This window comes from Catharus ustulatus, chromosome 1, assembly GCF_009819885.2.
Source record: "Catharus ustulatus isolate bCatUst1 chromosome 1, bCatUst1.pri.v2, whole genome shotgun sequence".
In the NCBI taxonomy this organism is placed as follows: Eukaryota; Metazoa; Chordata; class Aves; order Passeriformes; family Turdidae; genus Catharus; species Catharus ustulatus.
Genome location: NC_046221.1, coordinates 73738917 through 73749607, shown reverse-complemented (window position 1 = coordinate 73749607; position 10691 = coordinate 73738917). Strand labels below are relative to the sequence as shown.

Sequence of the window (10691 nt, the reverse complement as noted above, 5' to 3'; positions counted from 1 at the left end):
CACAGGTGGCATTGCCCAGAGAGGAGTAGCTGGAAGAAGCTATTCCCGTGTTTCCGTTGCTGTGCCAGTGGGAAGGGCTCTGTGAAGTAGTGGTAGTTCATGCTGAGGATTAGGAAAAGTGAGACCCTGTTGGCTGTCTTTTGCCTCCCCACTGCAGCAAAAGCATGAGCCTGACCCTGGAGTGTATTCCCAAACCATTCTCCTTCCTGCCCTAAGAAACACAAAACTGGATTCTCCTTTGGGTGGGAAGACTTGAGTGGTACTTTCATTCCCAAATAGCTTTGAGCCACTTGACTGCTAGTAAATCTGCCTTTCTCCAGTGAGTAAATGCACAATTATCTAGAAAGAGGAGAGGCACAGTATGTTTTGAAATGATTAGTGAAATTCAGTATCAAAACGTGTAAAGTGAAGCTCCTTGTTCTTGTGAACACATGTTGTCTGGTTTATTTTTTCTTTTCAAACCAATTCCATAAGACCATTTTCAGATTTATAGGGGTTGCACAAGGTAAAACATCTCTGAATAAATCAAAAGTCTTTTTTTGGTCACCCATGTTCTTCAAATCACAGGAAAGCAAGTACAGAATCTCTGCTGTTTTGATTTGGTACTGTTGACTTTTCTACAAAATTCTCAGTTGCTAAATTGCAGCTGCACGCAAGGCACAGCACCACTGAATCAAACCTTACAGGTATTTTAAGGCTCCAAAATAGCCACGTGCTTGGATATTGTGAAAAAAACACATTGACATGTATATACCTACCCGTCCTGGTACAATTTTAAAGTAAAACCTGGTTAGCAAGGCAGTCTAGGAAAATTTGTCTTGCTATAAGCAGTTCTTGGTGCTGCATTTCCTCTTAATAAATCACTTTGGGTGATAATTTAATGAATGCTGCATTTCAGAACAAGTGTGTCAAAGACACAATAAAATACCGACTTTTCAGCCACTCGCTGAGTAGACTTGCAAGCAGCTGGGTCACAGTAATGACGTGCTGACTAGTGCACTGACATAGCAGGTACAGTTAGGAATGTATTGGGGAAAAAAGTAATTTCCATTTTTCTTTATGCGGTTGCTTCTTTCAGTTGTTAATATAATTTGTTGCATTATGAATAAAATGTTTAGTCCTGATCAGTACATGGCATCTGAAGGTGTACAGAGCTGTAGATGCACTTTTTTCCCAGCAGCTGCATTCTACTTGCTTTACTGTCCACTCAGCCCCTTTTGTTGCTGTAGATGCTCTGCAGCTGTGAACTTCCATAGCTGAATTCTCTAAATATTGCAAGGTAAATACAGCTGCCATGTGAGGTTAAAACCTCCGGTGCTCTTGACGCACCACTCCTTGCACTCTGATTTCTCTCTGAAGAATTCTGAATAGACCATATTTACTGTTGCTCTACTTCACTGGACTGAAAATACTTTGTATTTGTAAGTAATTTTTTCAGTTGATGTTGTTGGAAAAAGTGGCTGGCATCAAGAATATATTCTTGTTAAAGTTCAAAAGTAAGTTATCAGTATGTGGATTTTTAAAATAAGACTGTTACAGATTTAAAAGAAAAATAAGGAAAAGGCAGATGTAATAAGACAAAGTTATTTTAAAATAAATTTATGCTTGCCAGTTTTATCTAAAGAAGGAATTATTATTTTGATTCTGGTTGTTAATTGTTAACAGTGACTATATGGATTTTTATCTTAAGATGAGTTGGTATTATTTCTCTTTCAGAGCCCTTATAGAAATGAACTGCCTTCTCTGGCATCTCAGGTGAAACTCTTTGGGGCTAGTGGCAGAAATTTGAAATGCATCTCTAGTTCATGAGAAGGCTAGAGCACTCTGAATCCCTTGCAACTTCCAATTTTTGTCCAAAAACCCAGGATTTCAGGCAACCTCAAGCTAAACCTTCCTTACAAATTCATTATGCAATAAGGAAGGAGGTAATTTAAAATGTCATCTTTGTTCAGAGAACATTCGGAAGCGAGGGAGAACCAGTATTGCCAACCTAACTGGTATGAACCCAGCAGGCAACGTTGCTAGAAGTCAGTGTGAGATGCAGCTTCATCTTAGCTTGTACCTAGAGATTGAGGAGGGAGTAAGGTCTCCAACCTGCCACTTGGTTGGCCTCGAAGTGCATTGAGGTACTCCTTGTGAGTTGCTATTAGTGTGTGAAACTGAGGTTAGTGGAGAAGGTAAGATGGTTTAATGAAAGTCAATTATACACCTTCCCCCATTGTCAGGCCCCACAGGGGCACTGCCAGTAGATGCACTGGAAAAGATTTGAACTTTCTCCTTTTTTTGTTTTTCCCCGCTCTTTATTTTGGGGGGTGTATGTTTTGGTTTTGAGGGTTTTGTTTTCTTTGTTTTCTTGTTGTTTATGGAGTTTGGGTTTTGTTGTTTTTACTTAGGGTTTTTTGTGGTTTTTAATTTTTTTTTAATTTTTGGGTTAGTGGTTGGGATTTTCATTGGGGTTTTTTGATATTCAAGTGAATCCTAATACGTGGAGCATGCTAACTTTCCTTGCTCCATGGTATGTAAAGATGTGGGGAGCTTCCTGTCACAACTCTGTTGGTCTTGGAGAGGAGGAAACCTTACTTCTGTACAGTTTCTTCTCTTTCACTTGAAGTCACACACTGAAGTGCAGCCATCTGAGCAGCAGGGCAAGGGGAAAGGTTGGTGTGGTGTTGACAACCAGAGGTCTGCTAGTAACCGACTCCATCCAGTGCTTGCTATATTTTAAAACTGCACTTTTTTCCTCTTCTCTGTAACTTTGGACTTTTTAAAAAAATATTGGTAATGCTAAAGATGGCATTTGGAGTTTGTTGTTTATGTAACTTCACTGCTTTTGTTTTATCCAACTTGTAAAGATGCTGAAGAAAGAGTTTGCTTTTGTTAGTGCATCTTTCACACCTTTTAAGGAAAATAGACTGTGTTCTCCTTAACTCCTGTGTATCTTTGTGCTCTCTAAAAAGTGCCCTTGTGAACACCCAGCAAAAATAAGTGACATTTAATTAAAGAAAAATTAAATCATAAAATTAAATCTCTGCAAAGACTAAGTGGGGACAATTGCGAAATTTGTTTAATGCCTGAAACACTTTTTAATTTTATTTTTTAAATTGGGACAGTGAACTTAATAGTGGTATGAAAAAAACAAATGGCACTAGGATATATGCCATAAAAATAACGTTTTTAAAACAGTGTAATCTGAAAGTACAAATTACTCTTGGATTAATTGGATTCGCTTTAGTGAACTGTGAGGCTATGTACAACAGTATCTCTTCCAAGTAATGTTTCAACAAGTGAACATGTTTGTGGAATCCAGTTATTGTGTATCAGTCTCCAGTTTACTTGTCTACTTTTTTTGGGATATGGCTTCCAAAGTAAGGGTTTCCTTTTCATGTAGTTAAACATGTTTCAGTTGGGAAGTCCACCCCTAGTTAATACTTTCGTATTTCAGTTGTAAATTTCCAGTAGAGAAGAAGTGAATGTATGTTTACTGTTTTTTTCCTAAGAATTTTGTCCTTCCTCTGAGATTGGTCTTTCTCCCCATATGAAGCAGTGTGTGGTAGGTATGAGCAGAAATTGAGAACTGCATTGTGCAGTAGTGTAGGTTCAGGTTATTTCCACTAACAAAACATACCCTTGGTCCTCTTGTCTTTATGGTACTCTTACCAACTATGTGATACAAAATAAAAACTTTAATGTTGTTAAGTTTGGAGGTTGTCTGAATTTGATTTAACATCTGATTATTTGTTCATTTGAATTGTCGTACTAATTTTAAGACTTTTGCAATGACACCTTTCTGGAAAGGGAATGCTGTGAAAGTATTTCTGGCACTAGGCTAGCAGCTCCCTTAGGCAGGAAGGCCATGGAGGGTAATCTAACACAATTGCAGAAAAGGGAGTAAATTGGACCTTTTATTTCCATGGAGGAAATTGCCATGGCAGAATTTTAGGGAAATTCTCTTCATGATTAAGTAAGTGGCCAAAGTAGCAGGTGTTCAAGAAGGTGGCAAGTTTTAGTTCGGTTCTAAAACTTGTCACAGCACTGCAAGGCAAGCATCAGCGTTCTGCTCAGAAATCGTGCTGAAACTGAGCGACACTTATGTTGATGCTTGAAAATAATATTGAGCTGTAACCATAGCACAGTCATGATAGCCCAGGTTCTGGAGATAGGTTTGGAAAAGTGTTTATTTTTCTTCGGCTGAGTTCTCTATTAACCTGTGCCTTCCCTTCCAGGTGTAGTAAAATACTACCTTCTAATTGTTTCTGGTAAGAGTGGGGCAAGACTAGTTTTGTCAGATGAGGCTGTTATGGCTGGATTTCAGTAATGGTGTATGACCACCACTTGGAATACACTATTCCCCTTGCCCCAAACATAGTGGAACACAAATGCTGTACTGTATGATTGAAATTCCTCTGCTATTCACACAGGGTAGGTCTGAATTTGAAAATAGCACATCAGCCAGTTCATTGCTTTGCCGTGATACAAACTTCTCGTTAGTCCCTCTCCTGATTTTGCATGTGTCAAACTAAAGCCCTTCCTGAAGTGGCAGCTTCAGGATTAAATAAATGGGCAGGTTTTGGCTCAATTAGGGCAATTAGTGTTCAGTCATATTGCATGTTTAAGCCCAAGGGTTGACATGTCAAGATTTTGCTCTAGCTTAAAGTAGAGCTATTTTTGTTCAGCAAAGTGAGTGTTTACATATTGGCCGTTACAATGGAATGCTTAGTAAGCTAACTGAGCATAGTGTATTGAGAGATGCTGTTCTTCAGGTTGACTTCTGCTAAGTGATAATAAAGTCTGGAACCGTGGAAGAAGGGAGAAGAGGACAAAAAGCATATATATAGACTTGATATGAGGTTATTGCACTGTCATGCCTCAAACAAGCAATGTTGTGCCTTTTCTTCTTTCTAGCAATGCCATGTGAGCAGCATTGATGTTTGTGCCTGCCTCTGATAGGAGTAAAGATTTGGATGTGAGAAAACAGCAAAGATGTTACTCTGTAAAATCTATTGGAAGTATGATGCTTTGCAAACTCAGCCACAACAGAAATCTTGAGTCTGTAAAATACTACTCCCCTACCTTATTTATATTGATGTGATATACAAGTGATACTCATGTGACTGACTGTAAATCTGTCTAGTTATAAGAAGCGCTATAAACAATTCAGCATCTGAAATGTGCAGCGTGGCAGTGCTCCATAAGGGAAGTGCACCAGCATGTTTGTGATGTGGATAGTGGGAAGTGAGTGGTCAAAGATGAGAGGTAGACTTAGATCTTGACTTTGAGCAAATGTCTGCTAGTTTGGCTCAGTAATGTTCTACACTTGACAGCGCTCCATGAGGAGAAATATTACTTTTCTAAATGAACAAATGTTTGCATTGGGGGAAGAAAATACCTCTTTCCAGCCAGGTGTCTTAAATTCATCTTTTAACTTTAACTAAGACTATGGTGTTTGTCTTTCAGCATTTCTGTAAATATGATTTGACAATGAACTTTCATTTATGGATTTTTTTGATGTACACTTCTATGTGCATTATGTATGAGTTTATCCAATACTGGAATGTACTATTCATCCTCATTTATGCATTGCATAGACCACTTTGTGTCCTGAGAAGTTAGATTCCTCACCAAAGACCTTTAATAAGCACACATTACAACATAATTAGAGTAGTAGAAATGTAATGTTAGGTAGGGGGAGCCTTTTTTTCCCTCCTCCTTCTCTCTGACCTAGGGCAGTTATGCACAAGAATGTATACAGAAAACCTTGAAGCTGAACATGACACTGGAGTGACTGTATTTCTTAGCTTCCTTTGCCACCTGCTGCCCCAGTCCTCTTTCCTCTGTAAGTTTGATCTTCTGTAATTTTATCTCAAGATTGTGTTTGGGATCTTCTAGTGGATTGTTTAGTGGACAGAAGCCCCGAGACTATGCTTTTGAGACTACAGAATAGCACAGGTAAAGGCTGTAGCTTCCGTGTGGTTAAATTTTTTTTTCATGGTTGACTTGAAAATTGGGAAGGTTACATTTTTGTGTTTCTCCAGCAGCTTAGTTATTTTGACTTAATCTTCCCGATTTTACTATTTTTGTACTTGCCTAAATAGTGGGAAAAATATTCCAAAGGCTCAGAGTCCAGTGCTTGAAGTGCTCCTGTTTGTATTTGCAACTAACTTTGAGGATGATGTGGGACAGCTGTTCCACCACAGAAACACCCCAAATTTCAAAGCAGTATCTCTGTGCCCTAAATCTACAGTTATCTTCAAGATAAATGCAGGATTGTGTGTTTCAGTTCTAGGTTCAAGATTTTTAAGTCTTCTCTCTCAAAATTGAGGAATATGAAGATACAGTGTTTCAAATGTGCATATTTATTTTTCTGGCTAGCAGCCCTTATTAATGTATTGTTGCTTCCTTTTTAATTTACAGTTCTCCGTTTACAGATAGACTAGTCATTGTTTCTGCCCAGTAGCATTTTTTCCCCTGTAGCACTAATTTGATTGCAAGGTTTCCTTTAGTCTCCATCTAACTTTGTTCCAAACTTCTGCCTCCAGCATGGCACAGGGTGTTCAGAATCTGTGGTAACTCTGGCAATTATTTTTTCTGATTTTTTTTTTTTTCCACTTACCATCACTGCACCAAAATACCACAGTATTCCCTTGCTTGCTGCAAGCCTGTGTAAATGTTATGTGTGTTTACAGCCTGCCTTTGGGGCTCAGCAGCCCTCAGTGAAGTACCATACAAAGGTGCTGCTTATGTTTTCAGTTGAATTTTAGTCCATGACATGAGTTTGATTTAGGCAATACTAAAGGTGTGTGCCAGTTGATTGCAGTAGCTGCTAGGGATTTTTAAGTCTTGGTATTAAAACTCTTGAACCTTTTAATGTTTGATACATTTGCTCTCCGTATTTTCTCGTTGGAGGACAGGGTTCTCTGAGGTAGGAATGGGCTGATGCAGAGGCTGTGGATACACTGGCACATGCTGCTGGAGATTATTTTTATGTGGAATAGCAGCACTCATAGGTGCAGTTTTGTTTCCATTGCCAAGTTTATATAAAAGTCTGCTCACACAAATAAAGGACTTGATCCTTAATGAAGGGAAAATTAAGTCCAGATAAAATGTTCTGGTATGAGCTGTGCCAGAAAAGAAACTTCCTCCCATCTATCGGAATCTGACACAGATCTTTTCATTCATCCTTTTACTTGGCTTTAGGCACACCTCCCAGTGGTTGTCAGGCAACCGTAATAATGTTGCTGAACATGCAGGCTGGCTAATTGGATTGTCCCCTTCTTGGGTTTTTTGTTTAAATGGTTTTGGTCATTTTTAGTTGCTTTTTTGGCCAATATAATAAAACAAGGGGCCTTTAAGAGTTCACTGACACGTCAAGGACAAAATTTTGCCTCTGTCACTACAGAAGCTTTGCTAAATTCTGTTTTAATTCAGCACATTTCCTATTTGTATTCCAAACAGTCTATTCTAATGAGAATTGGAAGGTAAGCATGAATGGTTCTGAGCACACATATCAGCAGCACCACAAAAAATTCATATTCAAATAGTCTGAGAATTTCCTGCACCTTGTAACCTGTGTCAGAAGACTATTTTACTACCAAAAAATGGGTTCAGGAAAATAGCAATGCTTTCATATGCCACAGAAGTGAAATATATAATAAGGGTGGCAAGAGATTTGTTCTTTGTTACACTCTTTGGAAAATACATTTAATGTGTTGTTCAGGAGGGTCTTTTTATCAGCTTAACATAAGTGAATTCTTAAAAGTGGTGTTGAATTTGAGGGTCTGGTAGTTCCCTGGTTGTTCTGAGCATATAAACTAAAAACGCATGTGATTTGTATTTATATAATCAAACTTGCCTTATATGAATTATTGCAAGGCATCTTAGTGTGGATAACTTATTTGTTTCCTTTATTTTTTCTTATCTCATTTCAGATTCACCAAATTGAAGAGCCTTAACCTTTCGAATAATAATTTAGGAGACTTCCCACTGGCGGTCTGCAGTATCCCAACCCTGACTGAACTCAACGTGTCCTGCAATGCCCTCAGAAGCATTCCAGCAGTTGTAGGCGAAATGCACAAGCAAGTACTTTGTTAGAACTTTCACATACACAGCCTGACAATAGTAAAGGCAGCAAGCAGTTTCATGACTCTGCATTCTCCTGCTATGAGAAACAGTTCAAACTTACTGGGTTCTGTCAGAGCAGCCTGTCTTGTAGATACATATGGAAGCAATTGTGGATGGAGAGAAAGTATGCTTTGTGCCCCAGAGCTCTTCCAGTCTCCAGCATTTAACACAAGGGTCACCTTCATGGTGAAGAAAATCTTTTAACCCTTCTTACTTATGTTCTTCAGCTGTCATACAAATTTTAGTTCTGGAGATAGAACTGTCAGCCTACACTTCATAGTTGCCAAAGCTTTTAATTACTCAGTGGATATCTTCTATAGCAGATGTTACAGCATTATTCATTAACATTTTTCTTTCTGCTGCCCTTTTGGATATTGTATGTCACTGTAACTGCAGCAGATTTGTGTGTTTATAGGAAGGAAATGTGATTTAACAGGTCACTCATTTTCTTCACTCTCCCTTCCCCTCTTCTAATAGCTTGCAGACATTTTTGCTGGATGGCAACTTTCTCCAGTCCCTTCCTGATGAATTGGAGCATATGCATCAACTCAGCTATGTGAGTCTGTCCTTCAACGAGTTCACTGACATTCCTGGAGTGCTGGAGAAGCTGACTGCCATGGATAAGCTCTGTATGTCAGGAAACTGCATCGATACCCTGAACCTACAGGTGCTAAAAAGAATGCCTCATATTAAGCATGTGGATCTAAGGTAGGTATTCAGAAAAGGGGAAGAATAAGTGAGCCTAAATTATTTGTGTTGAAACGGCTTGTCCTTGGTTGTCAGAATTGCCTCTGGTTATAAATCTCTTTTGTTTGTCCACTGAACCATGTTTCTGGTGGTGTTATGTAACTCCCAGCACTTGCTGTGACTTAGCACTCTACTTTGACAAAGTTGGAGCATTTAGGGGGATCAATAAGTAGAAAAATTAGTTTTAGGAGAAATGAATGTTTGCACCAAAGGATCAAACAAAACAGAACCTGGGACGCTTGTGATTTCTGCGGTTCTTGTTGGTGCAGTGTTGATGCAATAGACATGATAGTCTCTGGCCCAAAAAGCTTCTATCTGAAATGCTACAGATTTGTGAGGTGAAGAAAGGGCATTGAAGGGGAAAGGGCAAAACCAGATATTTTAATGTTTCTTGGAGTGTTAAAAGGCCTTGTCCACCATGTGTAATGTTATTTTATTAATACACTCAGAAGAGTCCAAAGAGATCCTTGTTACAAATGACTTTGGTATAAGGTGGTTCTCTATTGTTATAGTCTTTGGGGAAGACAAATTCTGCAATCAGCTGGTTAAGGCTCAATTCAGAGCCTGGATCTGAGCTCCATACAACAGTGAATTTTGGAAAGCTAAAGTAAGATAAAACTTATTTCACTTGCTGTGTAGCTATCAGACTTTGCAGTCTAGGAAGGGCCAGCATAAGTTCAGCTGAATAGATAGGTGAATTCTGAAGTCTTTCTGGTAGGGTTAAAATATGTCTGTGTGTTTGTACATACATTAAAAGCATATAAATTGGCCTCGGAGAAGGGATCTTGTGGCTGACCTGGCCATGAGTTCCAGCTGTGCAATTCCAGCCCTTTCATTGTTTGCTGCATCTTTTCTGCACCTAGCAGTGAACAACAGTTCTTCATGGCACTACCTAAAATAGTAAATATTGTACTTGCTGTACAATGACATGCATTGCTTCAGTGAAATGAAAAAGAAGCACTGTTTGCAAACTGTAAATAGAAAAGTTGAGGTGGTGTTGGAGGGGACATATTGCCCTTATTCTTTTAACTGGAAGATGTAACTGCCCTAAAAACACAGCTGTTAAGAGAGAGGGCAGTGCTTGGAGAGCAGGAGCAACAGCTGAACTGCAAGTATTTGTCCTTATCTGCTGTAGAGAGGGCTCAGCTGACTTAGTGGACCAGCAGAAGTTACTATACTGATTTTAGTGTTCTGCTCAGAGCTGGGTTTGATCAAAGAGATCAAACTGATCTCTTTGGAGTGCTCAGCAGTCTTAAACAGTGCTGGGTTATAGATAATCTCACTCAGTTATAATTTCTGGGGCAGTTGCTTAGTATTTAACAGCATTAGTGCACCACAGTGAGGATGTGTAAAACCTGTCCTCTTTATCTGTCAGACCCAGTCGTCTTGGACTTTTGCTTTGTTTTCTTTCAACACTCATTTCAGGTCTCTGAATTTGCTTGCTGTGAAACATGGAGAAGTGAGAAGCAAAGACATGAGAATTCACAAATCTTAATTTGGCCTTTCGGGAAGGCAAGGATCTCCAATACATGCTGGTTACTTGTATGTGCTGGATTTTTCCAGCAGATGATAGACCAGCAAGAGCTGTAGAAGTTTTGTTCTTTTCCAAACTGTTGGACACAAATAACAGCCAGATGATCTTTTATTTTTATATGCACAGTAATACTTAGCTTCTTGCAGAGCTTTTCATCAGTAGTTTTCACAACAGTTTAGAAAGGAGCTTGGTGTCATCATTCCTTTGTCATGATGGATAAAGCTGCAGAGCATATCCATCCTGCTTTTCAAAGGATGAAAACAGTAACATAACAAAGGTAAAAATATTAAAA

The 10691-nt window shown here is 38.9% G+C and overlaps 1 protein-coding gene across 1 annotated transcript in view; it reads left to right on the top strand.

Annotated features, from left to right (window-relative positions):
• PHLPP1 (PH domain and leucine rich repeat protein phosphatase 1) overlaps window positions 1-10691 on the top strand; it is a 141596-nt gene that overhangs the window by 96583 nt on the left and 34322 nt on the right. Inside the window, exons 5-6 of the mRNA XM_033061031.1 lie at window positions 7926-8072; window positions 8596-8826. Of these exons, the coding sequence (XP_032916922.1) occupies window positions 7926-8072; window positions 8596-8826 (378 nt within the window). The remainder of the gene's footprint in view (window positions 1-7925; window positions 8073-8595; window positions 8827-10691) is intronic.